Source organism: Colletotrichum gloeosporioides (assembly GCF_011800055.1).
Source record: "Colletotrichum gloeosporioides strain Lc1 chromosome Unknown consensus_55, whole genome shotgun sequence".
Taxonomy (NCBI): domain Eukaryota; kingdom Fungi; phylum Ascomycota; class Sordariomycetes; order Glomerellales; family Glomerellaceae; genus Colletotrichum; species Colletotrichum gloeosporioides.
The window spans coordinates 543,238-564,341 of NW_025544700.1; the positions used below are offsets into that span (position 1 = coordinate 543,238).

At 50.1% G+C, this 21,104-nt stretch overlaps 9 protein-coding genes across 9 annotated transcripts; 3 read left to right on the top strand and 6 right to left on the bottom strand.

Annotated features, from left to right (window-relative positions):
• Positions 1–226: 226 nt before the first annotated feature.
• On the top strand, positions 227–994 carry GCG54_00013444 (putative uncharacterized protein YbcY; the record flags this gene model as incomplete). The annotated part of the gene is made up of 1 exon (XM_045413297.1): positions 227–994. One exon carries the CDS (start codon positions 227–229, stop codon positions 992–994), a length of 768 nt encoding a protein of 255 aa, XP_045262493.1.
• Positions 995–1,766: 772 nt separating this feature from the next.
• On the bottom strand, positions 1,767–3,290 carry GCG54_00013445 (putative FAD-linked oxidoreductase; the record flags this gene model as incomplete). Its single annotated transcript, XM_045413298.1, has 1 exon — positions 1,767–3,290. The coding sequence occupies one exon, from the start codon at positions 3,288–3,290 to the stop codon at positions 1,767–1,769; it is 1,524 nt and encodes a 507-aa protein (XP_045262494.1).
• A 1,019-nt stretch (positions 3,291–4,309) lies between these two features.
• GCG54_00013446 (putative metabolite transport protein CsbC) lies at positions 4,310–5,976 on the bottom strand (the record flags this gene model as incomplete). Its single annotated transcript, XM_045413299.1, has 4 exons — positions 4,310–4,549; positions 4,625–5,384; positions 5,438–5,836; positions 5,906–5,976. The coding sequence occupies 4 exons, from the start codon at positions 5,974–5,976 to the stop codon at positions 4,310–4,312; spliced, it is 1,470 nt and encodes a 489-aa protein (XP_045262495.1).
• Positions 5,977–6,611: 635 nt separating this feature from the next.
• GCG54_00013447 (ATP-dependent RNA helicase DBP9) lies at positions 6,612–8,535 on the bottom strand (the record flags this gene model as incomplete). The annotated part of the gene is made up of 3 exons (XM_045413300.1): positions 6,612–6,882; positions 6,955–8,186; positions 8,242–8,535. The coding sequence occupies 3 exons, from the start codon at positions 8,533–8,535 to the stop codon at positions 6,612–6,614; spliced, it is 1,797 nt and encodes a 598-aa protein (XP_045262496.1).
• Positions 8,536–9,198: 663 nt separating this feature from the next.
• GCG54_00013448 (GDP-mannose transporter) lies at positions 9,199–10,395 on the bottom strand (the record flags this gene model as incomplete). Its single annotated transcript, XM_045413301.1, has 3 exons — positions 9,199–9,551; positions 9,601–9,978; positions 10,038–10,395. The coding sequence occupies 3 exons, from the start codon at positions 10,393–10,395 to the stop codon at positions 9,199–9,201; spliced, it is 1,089 nt and encodes a 362-aa protein (XP_045262497.1).
• Positions 10,396–10,907: 512 nt separating this feature from the next.
• Positions 10,908–11,682, bottom strand: GCG54_00013449 (uncharacterized protein; the record flags this gene model as incomplete). Its single annotated transcript, XM_045413302.1, has 3 exons — positions 10,908–11,268; positions 11,328–11,461; positions 11,518–11,682. The coding sequence occupies 3 exons, from the start codon at positions 11,680–11,682 to the stop codon at positions 10,908–10,910; spliced, it is 660 nt and encodes a 219-aa protein (XP_045262498.1).
• Positions 11,683–14,247: 2,565 nt separating this feature from the next.
• On the bottom strand, positions 14,248–15,477 carry GCG54_00013450 (uncharacterized protein; the record flags this gene model as incomplete). Its single annotated transcript, XM_045413303.1, has 1 exon — positions 14,248–15,477. One exon carries the CDS (start codon positions 15,475–15,477, stop codon positions 14,248–14,250), a length of 1,230 nt encoding a protein of 409 aa, XP_045262499.1.
• A 944-nt stretch (positions 15,478–16,421) lies between these two features.
• Positions 16,422–17,982, top strand: GCG54_00013451 (Sphingosine N-acyltransferase-like protein FUM18; the record flags this gene model as incomplete). The annotated part of the gene is made up of 4 exons (XM_045413304.1): positions 16,422–16,563; positions 16,661–16,974; positions 17,034–17,321; positions 17,377–17,982. 4 exons carry the CDS (start codon positions 16,422–16,424, stop codon positions 17,980–17,982), a joined length of 1,350 nt encoding a protein of 449 aa, XP_045262500.1.
• Positions 17,983–18,609: 627 nt separating this feature from the next.
• Positions 18,610–20,426, top strand: GCG54_00013452 (uncharacterized protein; the record flags this gene model as incomplete). Its single annotated transcript, XM_045413305.1, is given in 4 exon segments — positions 18,610–18,954; positions 18,995–19,837; positions 19,873–20,199; positions 20,217–20,426. 4 exon segments carry the CDS (start codon positions 18,610–18,612, stop codon positions 20,424–20,426), a joined length of 1,725 nt encoding a protein of 574 aa, XP_045262501.1.
• Positions 20,427–21,104: the final 678 nt, after the last annotated feature.

A 21,104-nucleotide genomic window follows, 5' to 3' on the forward strand; every position in this document is an offset into this window, starting at 1 on the left:
AGTTGGCAGCGGAACATAGTTGAATTCATGTATCACCGGAGCCGTTAGCCGCCCGACTTACGCCTCAGTAGCTCCCCGATCGTACCAGGTCCCCGAGAAAGGGGCTCAAGTAAAGATGCTGTTGAAATATATTTATTGAATCACCAAGATGATATCCATTGCATCCATACACACTCTGGCTTCTCAAAAAGACCTTTGATCCAGTCATTTTCTCACGAGTGTAGCCATGGCTCTGAAGGACACATCCGCAGGAGCGGCAATCTACGTCCCCGTTATTCTTCGTTACGTCTACGATCCTATCGTCCTAGGCTTCTATTGTCCATGTGCATGGCAAATATCATCGAAAAGATTACGGAGCTTTTTCAACAGCCACATTACCAGCGCCGGTGCTCGCTCAAGGTCTCGATTTCTCCAACAACAAAGCAATCTCTCAAAATCAGGCTCCTCACCATGCCGAATACTCGACATTGGAGTAGGAACCGGATACTTTATCAAACACGCGCCAATCCCAGAGGGTACTCAAGTAACTCTGGTAGACCTGAACCCCTCGGCTCTGCACGCCGCCTCATCACGCACGCTCGAAATGCACCCACATGTCACCTGCAAAACCTCAGTAGGGGACTTCTTGGATCCATTAGCACGGGGGTTCTCAAGTGAAGATTTTAACGGTGCCAAATTCGACGCGATCTCGGTCATGATGCTGATTCACTGCGTTCCGGGTCCCCCGGCCAGGAAGGCGGAGGCACTGATTCGATTAAAGAGTCTTTTGACTCCTGACGGCAAGCTCTTCGGCGTCACGATTCTGGGGAAGGGTGTCAAGCACAACTCTATGGGTAAGGCTCTCATGTTCTGGCACAACTTATTTGGGGTTTTTGGGAACGCGGAGGATGATATGGAGAGCTTTGTCGGGCCGCTCAGGGAGGCTTTCGAAGACGTCAGGTGGGAGGTACACGGAATCATGTTACTTTTTGAAGCGAGTAGACCGAGATGTTGATCAGATAATACAAGTGGTTGAAAATAAGGAGCGAGTCGAGTGCAACCCCCTCCGATTTCGAATCACACAGGCCAACTAAGTCACACGATTCATTTTACTTTAGCACTTCGCATTCGGTTCGCGAAGCTAGATTCTTCTAGTGACGTGATGTGGATTAGAGTTGCGATGTGCTTGACACCGCTAGAATTTCGCGGAGATTGCTGAGTTGCCTCGTGGTGCTGAAGTTTAATAATGGCTTTGATCAGACGAACCCTACTATGGCGAACCTAGCTCAAGAATAGACGCGATTGGTTGTCTTTTAAAATAAGAAGCTGCCTTCGTTGGGTTCAAGCCATCATCCGAGCTTTACGATACTGTCATTGACCGTTGAAAGCACCGCTGCACGTTGTTCGAGAATGATCGCGTCTACAAAGATTAACAGTGTTCGATGACAAAAACTTCTCGGACTTTCACTGTACCTCAGACACGAAGCGCTCAAGATCGAAAGCCAGCTGAATGTCAAAAGCGTATCATTAATCCACGGGTTGAATAGAATGACAAGGAAAGTATGTGTGCGATTACTGTAGTAAAGAGCCAAGTTCTCAGTAGATTGAATGAACAGTTTTCTGATTTATATGTACTCGAAAGATATTGCGTAAAAATTTCCTATTCTGCACCCTTTTTCTAGGTGCTAGGACTATAAAACTTCCTCAAAAGATGTATCCGATAGAATGAAAGCCAACGTGGGCGGAAAGTAAAGTCCAGCGCTCACTCTCACATACAGCGTTTTGTTCTACAAGTCAAAGTTCCAGCCACCAGTGTAGTTGGAGAAGAACCCTTCAGGATCGTACTTGGCCTTGATCTCCTGCAACTTGCTATAGGTGGTGAAGGTCTTCAGCGGATCTTGGTCGTAATGCGCATCATTGATGAACAGCGGCAGGTCATCTGCAAAGGGCACACTCTCGACCATCTTCTTGAAGCTAGCCTCGAGCTCGGCGGTCTGACCACTAGTGAGGAACGGGCTGGACTGTAGGAGGAAACAGAGCCATAGCCAAGGTCCATCGGGCATCTGCATCGCATTGCCGCCGTTCTGGCTCTTCGACGCGTCGGTAAGACTCTTGGGGATGGGTTGGTAGTCAATCGACAAAAGCGTGTACTTGCCCTTGTTGTCAGCGCCCCATTTTGTCCAGGCCTCGTGGGCGGAGCGATAGGCGTTGTCGACCACGGCGTTTCCGGTCTCGCTCCCAGGGAATGGAATGCGGTACACCCCGTTGCGGAACTGGTTCTTGCCCTTGGACAGCTCGGCGCCGTTGGGCAGGGGCATGTTGATCACCTCCTTGTACGTCTTGGTGCCCAGGGTGTTGAGCAGGTGGGGGATCGAGGTGAAATTGGCAAAGGCCTTCTCTGCGCCAGCCTGGTCACCGTCGTAGACCATGAACAGAATGGCAAAGTCGTCGAGGTTCAAGTCTCCGAGAGCGGGAGTGCCCAGCTTCTCGTAAGTTCCGATAATCGCGGCCTTGGGGTCCTCGTTGTACAAGGTGAAGTTGGCGATGGCGTTCATGACGTTCTGAGTCTGGTTGAACAGATAAATGACATTGCCGGCGTGGAGATTTCCGATCGGGTGTGTCTGGACCTTGTACTTGGTCACGACGCCATAGGCATTACCGCCGCCTCCTCGCATCGCAAAGAAGAGGTCCTCATTTTCGCTGGACGAGGCAGTAACGATGTCGCCGCTCGGCAGCACAACCTCCAGTTCCCGAAAAGAATCAACGGCCAGGCCGTACTGACTCGAGAGATAGCTCAAGCCACCTCCGAGAGCCAACCCTGAGCCAACACCGCTCAGACGGGCCCCAACGACCGTCCTGTTGTACTTGGCGAAGTAGTCGTAGATGTCGCCAAACTTGCCACCGGGCTGGTATGTTCCAAGCGTCGTCGTTTCGTCGTAAGTTCGTTCATTCATCTCGGTGAGGTCGATCAAGACGCCCTTATCTACGCTGGAGAAGAACGTGTTGGGGTTGTGACCCTCCGTCTTGATCGCGAAGCGCGACCCGGCTGCGCGTACCGACTTAAGGATGGCTGCCACATCCTGGGTGGTGGTTGGAAACACCACGCAAGAAGGGTTGTAGCCGCTCTGAGCCGTGTTGAAGTACTCATTCTTGCTCTGGATGTAGTCGATCTTGATGCTCGTGGCAACCTTGGTAGAGCCCAGCTGAGTCGTCAGATCGGTGCAGGCCGTGGAGCCAGCATCTCGCGCAGCTAGCAATGCGCTGGCTGTGCTAGCGAGACCAAGGGTGAGGGCGGCTAAGACTGCGCGCATCTTTGCTGTAAGAACAAAACGAAGGGGGGCGAGAATGCGACTGTTCCTGACACCGCGAAAAAGAGTGACTGCAAATTGACGCTCAAGAACGAAAAGGGTCAAGAACCTGTCAAGAGGATTCACAAGGCTGGCTGTTTCTAAACGTTCCACTCTGGCCGGCGCCCTCCTTAACCGCTTTTGTACTCCGAGCTACCACCGGCGGTCCTCTTCGTCGGCGACCCCCACAATCACGGGCGTCGCTCGGTCAGTTCATCATTTCCCGCGATATGAGGATCGTCGCAAGGATGGTGACCCCGTTTTCGCATCTTCAAATACGAAAACGAGCAGAAAGAAAAGAAGATGCAGCCTCGGGACGAATAAACAATTATAATCACTGCTATTCCACCAAGTCAGATATTCACCACGTTACTCGGATTCGTTACTCCAGCCGGCAATGGCCAATCGCATCTCTACAATCGCGCAGAGGAGTGTCACCGACATGAGAATTACCCCGCAAGATGTCTTTCAATGCCTAGAACATGAAGAGACATACCGGTTAGTTGCCGGCCGATGTTACATTCCTCGGTTGTCGAGCCACTTGCGCGAATTGAACTGAGGAACAGTCTCCTGACATCAGTAGAGCGTCGTGCAGACACCCTCTAGATGGCATATGCACTTTTGCCTCGGTCGGTCATCATGATCGTCCTACTGTCCCTTGTGATATCCATTGTTTATTCGTGATAGCTTCCTTTGCACCGAGTTGTAAATTAATTCTCAAAAAGCATCCGTCTATCCGTTGATTGCTCCTCCTCTATCATTTTTCAATCTAAGCCCAAAAGCAACATCAAACCAAGCCTGTATCCTATTCTAACCTCTATAGTACCCTTTCTTGAGTGTTAAAAACTTCTCAGCCGTAGTTGTTTCAACGTTGTGACCGCGTCGTGTAAATGTTTTGCCATGTTCATGTTTCCCTGTCGTTATTTCGTCCGCTGTTCGTTCCGAATCTTTAAATCAAGTGCTCCATTTCGTGCCCAGTCCAATCAGACCACGCTTCTTTCCGTGATTGTGACCACTGTTTCCCCTTTCTTGGCGGAGGTTGTGACTTTCTTCTCCGTGTATCTCTTCTCGATTGCCTCCAGACTGTGGCCCCGTGTCTCCACCATGAAGAACGCTACAACGACTGTGCAGAACAACGAACAGCCCGCGAAGAGAAAGTATGCACCGAAAGAGGAAACCGAGAGCAGTACCGGAGTAATCAGCGCTACAACATAATTGGCGAACTGTTGGTCGGTGTCAGCAGATTTTCACATGAAATATCTCATGGCAGTCTGCCAGAGAGATCGGCCGAGACTCACCCAGTTGGCGCTCTGAGCTAAGCTCGATGCGCTGCTTCTGGTTTTCCTGGGCAGGCTCTCGACCAAGAAAGTGCGGAAGGAGAGCGCCCAAGTAAAGCTGTAGACGATGGCGAATAGGTAGATGGACACAATGACAACCCACTTGCCAGCTCCACGGTCTGCGTGAACTTCGTCGGCGGCGTACAGCGAGCCCATGAGGACCATCAGAGCAGTGATTAGCACACCGCCCAGGAGACTGGAGGTTTTGCGTCCCCAGCTGTCAGCGAAGAATGTCGCGGGCACAGTCGTGGCCAAGATGACCAGCGCAGACACGCCGGATGCCAGGAAGGTCGCCTTCTCGCCGTCCAACCCTGCCTGCGTGAACATGATCGGCGCGTAGTACAGTATTCCGTCAATTCCGCTCCATTGTTGGAATCCCATGAGGAACAAACCGAACAACGTCCTTCCTCTATACGGGGCGGAGAAGGCTTCGCGGAAGCCGGCGAATGCTTGCCTCAAGACTTCAGAGACGGGGGCATTAGGATCATGTTCTTGGTCGTCAGTTGAAAGCTCCAGTATCTCTTCGCCTTCTTTTTCATTCAACCCGAGCTTCTCAACAACGCGACGGGCCTCGTCTTGCCTGCCCTTGCTCATCAACCACCTTGGAGAAGGAGGAACGATGAAGTAACTTCCGGAGAACAAGAAGCCCAGGAAAGATGCAACAGCCAGCGGGAGACGCCACGCCGCAGATGACATTCCTAGCGTCGCCGTACCATAACACCTGGCAATGACATGTCAGTATTTTCAACATGAGGACATGCTGGGGCAACATACATGAAGTATCCAGTCACGATTCCCGTGACTATGGCAAATTGCGGCAAAGCAGTCATGATGCCGCGGATGCGAGCAGGCGAGATCTCAGATACTTGAACATAGACGTTGCTCAAAAACATGCCTTCGCCGATGCCCTTGATGAGCCGTCCAAGAATGAATACGCCTAGGATGGGAGATGCGCATTCGATGCCGGTACCGCATCCGTAGATGAATGCTCCGAGAGCGAAGAGGCGGACGTGGCCGAACCGGTCGGCCATGACGCCGGAGACTAGCGCCGACAGGGCGCCGGGGATGAGGACGGACGAGACGATGACTCCGTGCATGGTGGGGGAGAAGTCTCCGAAAGTTTCACGGAAGGACGGCATGGTCGTTACGGGGCCGATGCTGCCCGTGTCGAGGCTAACTCATGGGAACTTTTCATCAGCAAAGCCGGGATAGTTGTTGACGGTGAGAAGAGCAAGTACACACCCGAACAGCATGGCGACACATGATGAAATGATGCTGGCTCTCACGTAGAGAGGAGCCGATAAGAATTTCATGTCAAAAACAATGCTTAAGATTCGTTGGATGTGATTCTCAACGGGAACGAAGCATCAATGTTTTCTCTGTGACACCGCAAGATGACTTTTTTTCCTTTGCAGTTGGCATTGGCAAAGTCAATACCAAAAGCCGGTGGGTGAAAATTGGGTTTTAGCCCAACGCCGCCCGCCACAGCGCTTCGCAATGCCCGATTCATCGAAACCCACTTGTAGAGTTTTGCCTTATCGTGAATTTCGGGCCCGTGGAGGTCCACATCTTATGCCGATAGGGTCCATTGGCGTTGCAAAAGTTGCCTCTTTCGGAAACTTTGGCGGAACGGCGCATGTGAGTAGTGAGCTGTCTCAAAGATAAGCTGCATTACAATGGGCCTAGAACGCCGTGATCGTCGAGTCAAATGGCGTATGAGAAAGGTGTGGTTGGTTCTGTGCTTGTTAGTAGCGGGCTGACGCCGCCAAGATCTCACATTCTCCCAACCATTTACGCAGGCTCGTCTGAAGAGGCACGAGGTAACACCAGAAAGGAGAAAGGGTCTGGAGATGAGACCCTCTCAGGAAAATTTGACGGAAAGCAACACCCAGTCTCTATTAATATCTACAGACCACCACACCACGCTTCAGTTTCAACGAGACCCCGCTCATTTCCGTCGTGCCTTGAACGTTTTCAAAGGGTTTACTTTCCTGGTTCCGACCTTCTTGCCACGTCCAAATTTGCCCTTCTTATTCCTCAACTTGCCGCCAACCTTTCTGAATGGTACCATACCGACCTCGTTCGAAGTGAGCGAGTCTTTGCCCTCCTTGGGAAGCAAGTATTCGGGTATATGCTTAAGATGGGGCTGCTGTCTTGCTGTCCTCAGCTCTCCGTCGTGACGTAGGTGCTGCAGTTCTGTAGGGTTCTCCTCGAAGTATCTGTAGAATGCAGTCAGTAGTGTCTCACAGAAACAAAGGCTGCACCGATAGTGTGTGCTTAGAAAGTCTTACCTCTTCAGCTTTTCACTCTTCAAGAGCTCCTGCTTCAACTCCCTCATACGCGCCTCTCTCACAGCGACCTTCGTTACTGCTCTCAACGCGTCGTCCAGACGGTACCGGAAAGCATCAAGGTGCTCCTTCTTGAAGTTGTACGGCTTCACCTCCTTGCCCTGCTTCGCCTGCTGCCTCTTGATCTTGGCTAGTACCTTCTCGTCGTTCTCCGCGGTCTCGATGCTGGTGGGCATGTGCTTGCGGTACAGCTCCTTGGGTACGTAAAACGAAAGGGCCATGCCTGTCCTCCCAGCACGCGCTGTCCGACCGATTCGGTGTGTGTATGACGATGCCGACGTCGGCAAGTCAAAGTTGACAACGGCTGCCACATTCTTGAAGTCGATGCCTCGTGATACACCAAACTCAACATCCCGCTTTGACGACTTCTTCTTGTTCTTCTTCTTAGACTCCTTCTCCTTCCCCTTCTCGCCCTCACCTTCCTCCTCGGCGTCCTTTTCTTCAACGCCCATAGCGCTCTTCTCGTCGGACGCGATAATGATGTCGTAGACACCACGGTTAAACTCCTCGAGCACGTGTGCTCTTGATGTAATGGGGAGCTCGGAGTTAAGGATACAGCTTCGGACCTGGAATTGTTCTAGGAAGAGCTTGAGGCGGTATGATCTGTCGACGTCGTTGACGAAAATGAGGCACTTTCCCTTGACTAGCTTCAGCTTGAAGATGATGAACGCCAACAGGAACTTCTCGTCCTCGGCGCAGCTCACAACGAATTGCGACAAGTTATCACCCTCCGTTTCCTCATCGTCCAAATCGAGGACGGTCGGTTTCCGGGCGAAGATTCCTTGCAGAGAGGTGACATCGGTTGACAACGTAGCGCTCATCATCAGAAGCTGAACACCCTTGGGGAGCTTCCTTGCGATGTTCTCCAGATCCTCGTTGTAGCCGTACGACAGAATGAGGTCCGCCTCGTCGAGAACAAGGTAGGAGAGCTTTTCGAGTGACAAGGCATCGTTGAGAATATTCCTCCATGCGGTGGCAGGTGTGGAGATGACAATATCGGGGAAGTTAGACAGGAGGGAGCGTTGGACGGCATCGGAGATCTTGTCGACAAGCTTGACAGCGTGGATATCCTTCGCGCAGTAGGCCGAGAACTGCTCGATCGCTTTGAGAACTTGGTCGGCGAGTTCGCGTGTCGGGACAAGGATAACGGCAGTCGTGGCAGGAGAGGAGTCAGTCTGGAGGAGGGCTGGTTAGCAGCGGTCGCGAAAGCGTTGGTCTGTAGTTTCTTACTGTCTTGCGCTTCAGGATGCTAGACAGTACGGGCAAAACGTAAGCGGCGGTCTTTCCAGAGCCACAGGGAGCCTTCGCAACGACATCCTTGCCGTCAAGAGCGAGCGGGATGGCCTTCTGTTGAACTGGCGTCGGGTCCTTGAAGCTCTCCGCGGCGACGCCCTGCACCAGTCGCGTGTCGAGGCCAAGATCGCTGAAAGTGAGTTCCTTTGCGGCAGGCTGTGGCTCCTGGGTCTTGACGCGCTTTTCCTCCTTCGGCGCGGAGTCGTCGGTCTCGGTGTGCTTTCTCTTCATTGTGGGAGTGGCAGTGGTGACGGCGGTGGTGGCAGCGTTGTCGATGCGACGATGTAGACGGCGGTTGAGTTGAGGCGGCTGCACCTCAGCCAGAAAAAAAATCTGGAGGGGCGGGTCGAGACTTTTCTTATCTTATCGGCAAGCACAGACACTGGACGCATGGTTATGTAAGCCCAGTACCCACCATCTCCACCCCGGGGCCGGGGTCGGAGCCGGGACACGGACAACGGCGGCGGCTGACGATGGCAAGGACGATAACAGGGACAAAGATAGGAGAAATTTAATACCTGCGATGATAGAGATGACAGTTTCATGATTTTACAGTCAAAAAATTCCCGTAACTCGCCAACAAATATGCTGGTTATGATCTCATCTCTTCAACAGCCTTCAGGTAATAGGCGGCAAGTACGTATGACCACAGGTAAAGGAAGCGTTATCTAAGTGAGCTGAATATAGACGAATGATAGAAGAAATTATTGTAAATCTACCCGAAATAAAGAAATTGGTTGTAAGTTACGCTAATTCTAATCGAAACAATCCATTGCGAGCAACACGCTCTCTAATATGCATCATTTACGATATCGCTCTCGCTTTCATGACCCCTTGTCCATATTATACTGGTGTACAGGCCTGGATGATAAGCTCTATGACCACCGTCATTAACTATTTCATCCGTGCCCAGGAGTAAACAATTCCGCTAACGAATCCTATCGCTATCGCAGAAACGCTACCCACCGTTACGGGGGCTGAAAAGAAGATCAAGCCACTCAGCGCAACAGGTAGCTTGTTCAGGGCGCCTACCATCGAATAGGTTGTCGAAGAAGTAACTCTGATGCACCATGCTGAGCTATATGAGATTGTAATCGCACCGAGGCCTGAGTAGATCATGCCGGCTATGATACTCTGCCGCGATGATTGGGGGAAGTTCTTTGCCAGGTTGACAGCTGACCAATCTTCAACCATAAGCGAACAAGAAAGCAGGACGGGGATCGTCAGTAAGTTGTTGTAGAACATGGCTGCTAGAGTCAGTCGAAAAGATCCATGACGTAAATGGAATGCACGTACTGTCCCAATCGCTAAAGTTCATCTTCTTGATGATCTTCCGCATTGAAAGGAGATATGCGGCGCTGCACACAATATTGATGCCCATCCAGGAATATCCAACATCAAGATTTGATGACAGACTTGAGACGCCTTTGCTCAAAGACGCGTTGGCGGCGCTTTGTATGTCGGCCCATGCTGCAACGATCGAACTGAGGACCATCAGGCAGAATGACAAGAAGGCCATTGGAGTGACCTTGCCTCCGAACAACAAAACCTCGCCATACGCGATGACAATGGTAGTGAGATTCTTGAAAATGGTGTAAACCGGGACGGACAGAAATTGTAGGGCTTTGTTGCCTGTGTAAATCATGCTCACGAGAAGCAGGGAGATTGGAAACCCTGCATGAAATAAAGAAGTCAGCCTATGGGGGAGCAATGAATGAAAAATGATAACTTACACTGTTTGGCTTTCGTGTAATTCAAGGGAGCCAGGTTTCGAATCATTCGCAGTCTTTTCGCAAATATGATCGCAGTAGTCGAGACGATAGCTTGGACGGCAAGGTAGAAGAATGTCAGGTTCCACGAGCTCCCTGACACAACGTATTTGTTGACGACTGTCATGCTGATAGATGACAAGCAATACGCAACAATGGATAAGGCAGTGCTATTTTCGATTTGCCTGGTCGTGGTTGAAGCGCCATTGGATTCGCTCGCAAGCAGGCCAGAAGCGGCGTTATCGGATGGTTTCGCGTCGCGGCCATCGTAAGCGTCATCCGGGATGTTGATGACATGATCACCCTTTTCGGGATTAGACATCGCGAAGAGTAGACGAAGGCTCTCGATAAGATGGAAGAAATGGAAGAAGGAAGGAATTTTGTGGACAACGTGGGTTTGAATTTTCCGTTCATCAGTGCAGCCGCGAAAGTTATTTGGAGAAGAGCGACAGTGAGAAGAGGGGTTTGCGACGTGTGCTTGATTGTGGCTGTGTTCAGTCTGCAGTCAGCCATCTCATTTCCCCAATACGAATTTCTGACCACACTTTGAGGAGGCTGTGTAGCCTGTGCCGCGATGTCACTAGCGTCTCACTTTTATCAATACATGTCTTTGTTCAATCTCGAAACATTTTTCTTTCAATAGCGGCGAACGTGTCAAAGAGAGAACTTCTCTGCACACTACAAATTACATTTTCATTGGTATTAAGTATACATTCCAAGTCTATATTCCAAATTGCAAAGCCCATTATTAGACGAACAGTGACAGAACAGCATTGTACAAGAGCTATAAGTTTGCATTTGACAACCTGTGATCTGGATCTTTGTTTGAAACTCTTACTGCGGCTTACCAATCACGTTCTTCTTCCAACTGTTGTAGTTGACGATCTTGGTGTCCGAGAGAAGCTTCCAGTCCTTCTTGCAATCGACTTGAAAGTCCAGAGCTCTGTCGTTGACAAGGTCTGTCGGGATGAGCAGCTGCTTAGCCCCCTTAGCAAAACCGACGGCGTCGTTGGTCTTGTCAATCTTGGACATTCGAAGAGCGCGATTGAATGCTTCGTCATCGACCTTCTTATTGTTGACAGTTTGTGTGGACGCCCAATCATACTGCGCACCAATTTTCCACCAGGTGTTCTGGGGAATCCACGCTTTGATGGTGTTGTCGACGGCGATTCTGTTTGCGGTAACAAGACAATGCCTAAAAAAGAAATATTAATTAGACTTGAAGCACCATTTGCGATATCACGAAATTCCTACCAGTCGCCAGAGTTGCCTTCCCACTGCCCAGGTCCAGGAGTGATGTAGACACCCTTTCCGATCTGGGCTCCGCCAGTGGTCAATGCCGGCTTGTAAACGATTCTGTGGTTCTGGTTGTAAATCTTCGCTTGGTCCTGATTCACTTGTCAGCTTGCAAGTTACTGAGGTCACCACTCCATGGGACACCTACCGGATGGACGGTCCTGTAACCAATTGTGATGCGGTCTCCTTGGAGTGTTGATTTTGGCTTCCCTCCCAATCCACAGCAGCCCTGGCGAGGTTCTATGGGCGCTGAGACAACGCTGCTAACGAGAACCGCAGCCGAAAACAAAGTAAAAATGTTGGGAAGAATCATGTTGAGGGCTCTATCGGATGATTTGGCGAGAAGTAAAATTGTATGATAATTCTGTTTGATGCATGAGAGAATGATGCTCTCTTCTTCGACTAATAGAGCTTCGAATGTCGAATTTATAACTCTTTAAATGGCACCATCATCTTTTGGAATCTATGTTGATCTGTTCGTATGTTGGTGCCAAGAGAGGTCCTGAGCGATGCTGTCCTGCTCGGTATTAAGCTCGCTACGCAACGCACGATGTAGGTGGGCCTTGGAGGATATCCGCACCGCCAAGACATGGGCATTTTCTAAAGTTAGAAGGCACTTCGAGGTACGAAAATCAGTGCCAGCTGAAACTAAAGGATCGTAGCGGTCATGATTCGGGTATAATGCGATCTATTTTGCGAAGATACCTTGTGCTTCAGACCATCAAGGTCAAAACCGGTGACAATGAGGCCACAAAAGCCTAGTTTGGCAGTGTCGAGATGTCCTTGGCTGGCCACCCTCGAAATTCTGGCGAGAATTTCACCTCCCACTTCAACCGATGGCACCCATAATTTTCATTGCGCTTTGGTCGGATATTCCCATTCAATATGTCGATTACCATTCTTTCAACAAGGGCTTGAGCTTCAATCTTGCGCAAATAGATGTGCGCGTCGTCAAAGATGAAGACTGAAGAATGTTCTGCGTAATGCTCGGCCAATGTCGCGTCCTCTCGCTGGCCACAAGCCCCCAGGACTGTAAGGTCTTCTGTGAAAGCTCAAAAGGCCAAGTAGACTCAATTGTGAGTTTTGTCTCGTTACGAAGGACTTCGTAACGAAGCAAGAATCCTTTGCCCACAGCGCCATGCCAAATCTCCATGGTGTGCAAGCGCGGCATACGCCACGCTGCTCGACTTGCCGCCAACAGTAATTCGTTCGTTTTCGTGGAACCCGTCCGTCTTGTAGGAATTCGAGAAGTAAGTGAGAGACTTCTGAGCCTACTCCACAGCCTCATCCCGACCGGCAAAGCAGAAATTCTGGTTTCGGAATAGAACGGTCGAAAGAAGTCGCTCGCTTCTACTGCGTGGGATATGACAAGTGTCTGCATATCAAAACTGGCCCTAAGTGAAAACCACCTCAGTTGCACATTCCTTGGCTTAGGTTTTCGGCCATGCAACCAAGATTCCTGAGCCTCCCATATGGACACTGTAAAAATCTTTGGCGGCAAGTTCGCCAACAGAGCTCCGCATGCTTGATTTCTCTCTGCTTGACCCTCGCCATCGATGCTTCGCCACGGCATGTATTATACACACCTCAAGCCGTCCAGTCGCTGCAGGATTTTCTGTATCGCAGAAGATGACAGAGACCGAAACATGTGGCGATTTATTGAAAATTCTGAGATGACTGGGACCTGCGGTAGCGAGATCTCTCCGTCCCGACTAGAAAAGTCGAGTAAACTTCCAATGAGGCGTTGTTTTGAGCCGAAACGCGAAAAGACTCACGATTGATGTCGGTGGGCGAGAACGCCATGACTCTGATCATTTCGACTGGACTGATCGTCGATTTGCGCATTACGAAAAGAATGCCGAGTGTCACTGGGCGAGCTAGCACACATCTCAAGCCAGATGCCGTGGCCGGTCGGTAAAGTCCAGGAAGACATCACCGAGAAGAGAGATACCAGTCCTTCAGTGAACCTGGCGTTGTTTTTTTTAAGGATAGTGACTTCGTCTTCTTTCTTATCGCATCCATCACAGGTGTAGCTTCTCAAAGAAATATGGAATGTGATTTTCTTACACACTGCTAGCCGGCTGTCGCTCATGTAGGACTGAAAGGTGATGATTTCGAAGGGAGAGTACGGCAGATTGATACTTCGGAATGTAACTTTCTCAAAAAAGGGCTGCCAGTCGAGACAGACACTGGCGTAGTTGGAAAGTCGGTTGGTCCCAAGCGCGGATGAGGATGGAGTAGGTAGGAAAGAGGGTATGGGTAGGACGGAGGGCGCGGGTAGAGAGGTTGCGGATAAGCTCGGGGGTGGCGGCGGGCGTCCCGGCTTTCGCCCCGGTGGTTTCGTTGGAGACGCTCGCTCCGGCGTCCACCTCCATGGTGTCTGATAGCTTGAGGTGTGTGAGCCTATTCCAGTGTACTCCCGTTGGCGGGGCTTCCGCTGAACCTCTGCATTCAAAGTAGAAAGGTCGGGAAAGTCCAATACATCAATATCGTGACCGACTAGAGCAGCAGACTGAACCAACTGTGCATCACTTGGTATTTCTTGCTTCATCTTGCGCATGAAAGTCGAGAAACTCTACAGTCATCCCACAAGCACTGTATTTGAGATTTGATAGGCGTGGAGAAAACTAGCCTTGAAAAGTGTCACTACAGGATGCGCGCTGCCTGCATCTGTAGATCCTGAATTCATGGTGCAAGGGGCGTGGATTGAAAAATGCTTCAACTCCAGGAGCAGTCTATGAATCAATACAGTATCAAATTTCGTTTCATCATTTGAAGTTGGAATTGACTATTCCGGCGCAATGAGTTGGGCAAGCGCTCTGATGACATCATTAACTATCAAGCCCTGTAGTTTGCACGCAAATGCTAAGATCTGACTTTACTGCTTAAGTGCAAGCTCTGGATAGCTCGGCAAGGGCCAGCCTCCCTTCTCCTCGCTGGAGAACTTGGTTGCTATTTCGGGGACGCGTAGCAGGCAGAGGATCCAGACAATCCACTGTAGGATGAGAACGCCCCAAAACGTGTCTGGCATGGTCAGCCTGATCATCGGCAGGCTGAGCTTCTGACATTCATCGATGAAGGGACGCAGAATCTTGTCGTAGTTCTCAAAGGCGAGCGGAAGATCATCTGGATGCCGACTTATCTCCCCTGCCAAGACATACGCTCCCACGAAGCTGCTAGTTGTGCCCATGGCACTGAAGGGCGAGGGACAATGTGCCGCATCGCCAAGAAGAACAACGCGGCCCTTGGACCATGTCTTGGTCTGGACCTGGACGACTTCCTGGCTGTAGAAGTTCTCGGTTGTCTTCATGCCCTTCATGAAGCGGTCCGTCTGCCAGCCAGCGTTTCGAAACTTGTGCGCCCAGAACTCCTTCTGCTGTTCCACGGATCCCCTGTGAATGAGTGTTGCTTCCTTCGAATGATCTTTGATAAAGAAGTAGACTTGCGTCTCCGTCGGATTGTGAGTCCTACGAAAGACCATCCGCCCCTCTGCTGGATGGTACACTCTGCCGATATTGTCATCGCCATCCTCGCGCGGAATGAACCAGTATGATGCATGCAGACCTAGATGACGGTAAGGGTCTGGGGCGTCCGTTGGCTGTGTGGCTTTCCTAATCCTTGAACCCTGACCATCGGCTCCAACGAGGATGTCGAAAGTATCGGACGAACCGTCAGAGAAGTGAGCGATAACCTCTTTCTCATCCTGCTCGAAACTCTCCACAGTCTTCCCGAAAATGTAGTCGACATTGTCCTTTGTTGCATCGTAAAGAATGCGGACAAGATCACCTCGCATGATCTCATACTCAGACGTCCCACTTTGGGCACCTTTGCCGGACGTGTTAGCCATGAGAGTACCGACGGCTTTGCCAGTGGAATCAACTATAGCCATGCCGGCCTCGTCGACTCGGTTCGCTCTAACGGTGTCGAGGAGTCCCATGCGCTTGAGGACCTCGATACCTTGCTCGCGGAAGTCGATTTGTGCTCCGGTCGCTCTCAGTGCCGGGTAACGCTCGACGATGGTAACACGATGGCCTAGCCGTGCAAGCCAGAATGCCAACGCTGGCCCAGCGCAGCCACCACCGCAGATGAGAATTTTCAGGCGGGTCATGACGAATGAAATCGGTCGCTGATGAGACTGCTAGACGGGGATATGATCTTGGGTGTGGTGCCTGGTGAGTGTCTGACACGCAATGAAGGGCGCTTTGGAATGGCCAACGTAGCTCCTTTATAATCATGAAGTCCCTTTAAGATTCTAGACATAAGCATTCGGGCTCCCGCTAGCCCTCAGCCACCCATCTCATGCGGCAGATCAATAGCCGTTTCCGGCCAAGGGAAACACAGCGTGTACGTAAGCCAGTTCTAAGACACGACTTCTTCACAGCCTTGATATCTGTGCATACGGCATTCGAAAGGTCCTTGAAGAGTTCGGTAGTAAGCCCGAGGCATAGCTGGCAATGGCGGTTGAGACGCGTCCTCCATCTGTTAGCAGTGTGCTGCTTGACAGTTGGTGCGGGGATGACATGATCCTTACAGCTGAGGACCCCTGAGACCTGCATGCCTAATTACGGCTAGCAGGCGCAGAGCAAATTATGTACTGCTAGTGTCGTCAGATTCCGTTGCCTACTTATCCACTGGCGATGCTTTTCTTCAGATGAGTATCATCGAGAACTTGAGGCGAGCTCGTTGGTCTGATTCGAAGTCTCCTGCGCTACTCAGGCTGCCCCTGAGTAACTCACGGAGTGACACGTTATGAGCGGGCAGGCAATTTTAGATATTCTCTTCCCAATATCGCACCCCTGTATATCCATCCCGCTCCCTGTCTCAAGGGTCCAAATCCTCAGCTGAGCCTGGCCCTGCTCCCTGTTGGGGCTTCTGGAGCGTACTTTTTTAAGCGACATGCGGCGCGGACCTTTCCTCGACAACCCGATCGCACGGCTACCATGCGCATTCTTTTCTGTGCACACCCACATGCTTCTTTTCACCCGGCCATCACCGACTCATCGTAGAACCTGTCATTGCCTTGAATGAGTGAATCTGTGTGGCCGAAGGAACATGGACGATCCAAACGATGTCGCGCACCTGGACCGCGCGTCTGTTGAGTTGAGAGTTAATAAGACAAAGACCAGGAAGGCGAAGAAGAAAGACGCCGGGCGACTGGAAAAATTCGGTCAATGGCTGCTTGAAAATCAGATCGGTATGTAAGAAAGTGCTGACTATGTCTCTGGCTGCAGATATTACCCCCCAATGCCGCACCCTGAGCCATGGAATGCTGACATCCGCCCCATGAACAGGCCTTGCGTTTCACACCGTCTGGCCCCTTCTTCTTGCGCACATCTTCGTCCCCGCGACCCGCCCATTCACGTCGAAGTTCTTCGGGCTTTCATACTACAACCCAAACACCGGCAAATATGGCGCCGGCCATAACGATCTCTGCTTCGTCGCGTTCTGTATAGTGCTCTGCATCGGCATCCGCGCGTCCTTGATGCGTCATGTTCTCTCCCCCCTTGGCCGACGCTGGGGCATCAAGAAAGAGAAAGATGAGACGCGATTCGCGGAACAAGGCTGGATGCTGACCTACTACGTAGTTTTCTGGCCTCTGGGGATGGTATTTCTGACACCGAGCATCAATCGATCACGAGCCTCATGAAACTGACTGGATGTTAGTACCTCTACTGCAAATCACCTTATTACCTAAATATGAAGGAGTTGTGGTCCAATTGGCCTCAAAGAGAGCTCGATGGGCTCATGAAGATATACATACTGGCTCAATGGGCATACTGGGCCCAGCAGGTCATTTCCGTCAATATCGAGGAAAAGCGAAAGGACTACGTGGAAATGCTGGTCCACCACGCAATCACACTATCTCTCATCGCCGCAAGCTACGCATATCATCAGACACGAGTCGGCCATTTGATCTTGGTACTGATGGATGTGATTGAGTTGATCTTCCCTGTGAGTTTGGCGGATACGAAGACGCTGCAGAGTATCCTTGCTAACAATACAACAGCTGGCGAAGTGCCTCAAGTACATCGGCTTCAAGAAGGTCTGCGATGTGGTCTTCGGGGTTTTCTTGTTTGTCTGGGTCTGTACCCGGCACGTTTTCTACCTCATGGTATGTTGGAGTGTCTACTATGACCTACCAAAAGCCGTGGAGATGCCGTGTTTCCGGGGCGCACCTGGCGAAATCGAGGGACCATTCCCCGCGCCGACAGAAGGCTGGTCGCACCTTCTGGAGCCATTTAAAGACCCTGCGGGAACTGTGTGCTTCACTGACGGCGTCCGCCGAGGCTTCTTGACGTTTCTGCTGGCTCTCGAGGTCGTCATTTGCGCGTGGTCTTTCTTCATCATCCGGGTCACGGTGCGCGTTCTCAAGGGCGCCTCAGCTGAAGATGTCAGGAGCGACGTGGAGGAGGCTGAGGAAACGGAGAACGAGTACGAGGTGGTGGAGGCCGTTGAGGAGGAAGTGGGTGTTGACTCCATCGATCTGAAAGCATGGGAGCGTCGCAACTCCAAGAAGGATACGGGCTCAAGGGTGACTGGCGTCAGAATTCGCAGTCATAGTGACCGGAAGGACTTCCTCAACAGGATTGGTTGCGAGAAGCAGATTGATTAAGAAACATGAGCGGAAGATTATGCTTAAGGGCTTTTGAGGGCTTTTGGCCCTGGGAGGATATCGTCCGAAAAGGTGCGACGACTGCGCAGTTCTTGCAGCCATCACTCCAAATCCAGGCGAGACTGCTAGCGACGAGTTCATTTCTGAATTCAAGGGCTCGCTGAGCGTTCCTTCACTACATCCGCAACGCAACTTAACATTTACTCCATCATCCACATACACTAATAATTGAAGGGAGGGGTAAGGGTTTTGTCCCTTTTTTCCCCCCCTCGCGTTCTTCATGTCATTGCCAACCCAATCAACCTCTGCACCTGGTGGAGCTAACACAATTCCGAACAACTGTTTATCTTGATTCATAACTCAATCAGTCTTGATAACGAGGATCGATACTTTGTATGTACACATGGGTCTCTACTGCGCAAGGCTATAACTGGTCTCGTTGGCTTACTTCATCAAGTCAAGACCACTGACCAACGAAAGTACGGCGGGGTTTATAGTGAGATGCACCAAGAAATGCAGTCAGGTGGGGGCGACCGTCACATGGAAAGAAGCACAGTTGAGACGAACGAAGAAGGTGTCTAAATGCCGCATCAACAAGCCGATGTATCTCGGCTTTGATCTCGCCTGATGAAGTACTGCAACTTTTGCGCGAAGCTCACCGTCGAGCTGCTTAGCTGCCGAGATGCAAAGTTCCACCCAAATCTCAAGTCTCTCAAGGAAAGCGCCGAATCAGGTTGTGCCTTTTGTGGTGTCTGCTGGGCCAGCGTTCAGGCAAATCGCATCCCACCTAAGTACATCACTGAGCTCCTCAATGGTGAAAGACCGAGCACCTGTTATGAAAACGAAAGGAACAAGCCATGGTATCCGAGCATTTGGCTTTGTGTTGAGATCATACCTAAAGGGCTGGGGCCTCACTGCGGTACTGAATCTCGTGTTTCGATGACTTGCGGGCGAGGATGGTCATCAGGCGCTGTCGGTCTGTCGGAGACAAACCCTCCTGGCACTTCTCCAGTGCTGGCAAGTCTATCTGTTTACGCATGAGTTCGCTGACTTCAAAATCCGTTTTCGTCGGAAATCGGAAATTGGGAAGCGTCGACTGACATCCAGAAGATTCGCCGGATCTGCCGCTGCGCTGATGTATCCTGGATGGTGCATCGCCGCGGATCCCGACACTAGCCTTCAGGTGTCGTTCATTCGCTCCCGCCTTCAAGAGTATTGTGCGAATAATAAGAGTTGCGCAGGCCCAGCATCCTTGCAGATGCCCACACGGGTCGTCGATGTAGGAGGGAACACGCGTCCTAGACTTCTTTTCACTGGATATATGCGCGAGCCGTACATGGCGCTTTCCTACTGCTGGGGCCCGTCAAAAGATACCCCTAGATTGACCCACGATAATTTTGGGACACTTCTCATCCAGATTCCAGAGACTATACTAGCGAAGACTCATCAAGAAGCCATTCAGTTAGCCCGCGTACTTGGCTTTCAGTATCTCTGGATTGATGCCCTTTGCATCATACAGGGTGATGCAGACGACTGGGCTTTCGAGTCGAGGCGGATGGAACAGATTGATGGCAACGCGAACTTGACTCTCGTGGCCGCGCGTTCTGCAGATTCTCGTCTAGGATTCAGCATACCAAAGACAAAACAAGCACAGCAGCATCGTCCACTGCCGCTCTCGTCTTCTAGTAGCGAAGTTTTATACTCTTCGCCACACCGCCGACAAACGAAAGGGCTTAGTAGTACCCGTGGATGGTGTTATCAAGAAGAAGTCCTTTCTAAGCGCATGATCATTTTTGCTGGGCACCAAATTGCATACTATCGCCGTACTTGGAGCTCATGGGAGTCTGGGGACTTCGTTATATGGAACTCGCCAATTGCTGGGATGAGTAGAGCTTGCCCCACCTGAAAGTCAGAAGGTGCAAACCATTAGGGCTTTGGTATACGAGGATACATGCGTACATGCTGTGTAAGTTGTCCAACCCTCACGAGATCTTCGCCGCCATAGCATCTATCGCCAAGCTTGCTGGAGAAGGTCTAGATTCCCATTATCTCGCAGGGCTCTGGGAATGTGACATTGCCAGAGGGTTTCTTTGGAAACTGAAGCGACATATAGCTTCCGGCTGCCGTCTCACTGTCATACGTCCTAGCTCAACAAAGCACGCTCCATCGCCGGTCATACGAGCTCCATCATGGTCATGGGCGTCTATTGAAGGCCCAGTTTTTATAAAAATCAGAGAAAGTTGCAAGCTTCTAGCATCAACGAAGTCATCAGGCTGAGACCAGGTGCTGAAAATGACAGATGGACAACAGATGAGAGTTGTGATGTGCAAGCGTTACACATACCACACCGCGAGCTTTGCCTGATTAGAAAAGTTGCTAAGGCTTTTGTTCTTCGCGTATTAGTAAGAGATTATTTGTGCTACAAGGACAGCAATTGGTCGTGATCGTCCGGTATGTGCAGCGCAAAGGCATATGAGGTCGGGTTTCTTCTTTCTGACGCTGAATGCATGGACGGCAACAAAACTGTGTTGAATGACAATAACAGTAAGTTGGATGAGAAAGTAGTCGCAATTAGTTTTTTTTTTTTTTTTTTTTTTCTTCCCTTCTAACTTTTCTTCTTCGCAGTTATTATAACCCATTATGTATAGATAACAGTTAACTAACCTACTTAGGTAATAGGCGGCTAGGATAGAATATTTATACTATAGGATTATAGGAATAATAGGGACTTACTTAGAAAATAGAAGAACTATAGTTTAGGTTATATAATAATAAGATAAAGACTAAGTAAATAGTATAGATTACTAAGTACTTAGTAAGGATTACTAAATATTTACTAGTAATTACTAAGTACTTATTAGTACTTACTTAGGAATTAGTAAACTAAATAAAAGAACTATTTAAGACTTATATATAGTATAACCTTAAACTTAGTTTATAATTAAACTTCTATAGTTTTTTAGTAATTAATTTAATATTTATCCTTATAGATACTTTTAGCTAACTTTTACTATAAATTACTTATTAAATTTAAAACTAATTATTTTAGTTTCTAAAAGACTTAATTTACTATAACTTATTACTTATAACTTAGATTATAACCTTAGTATATTATTATAATA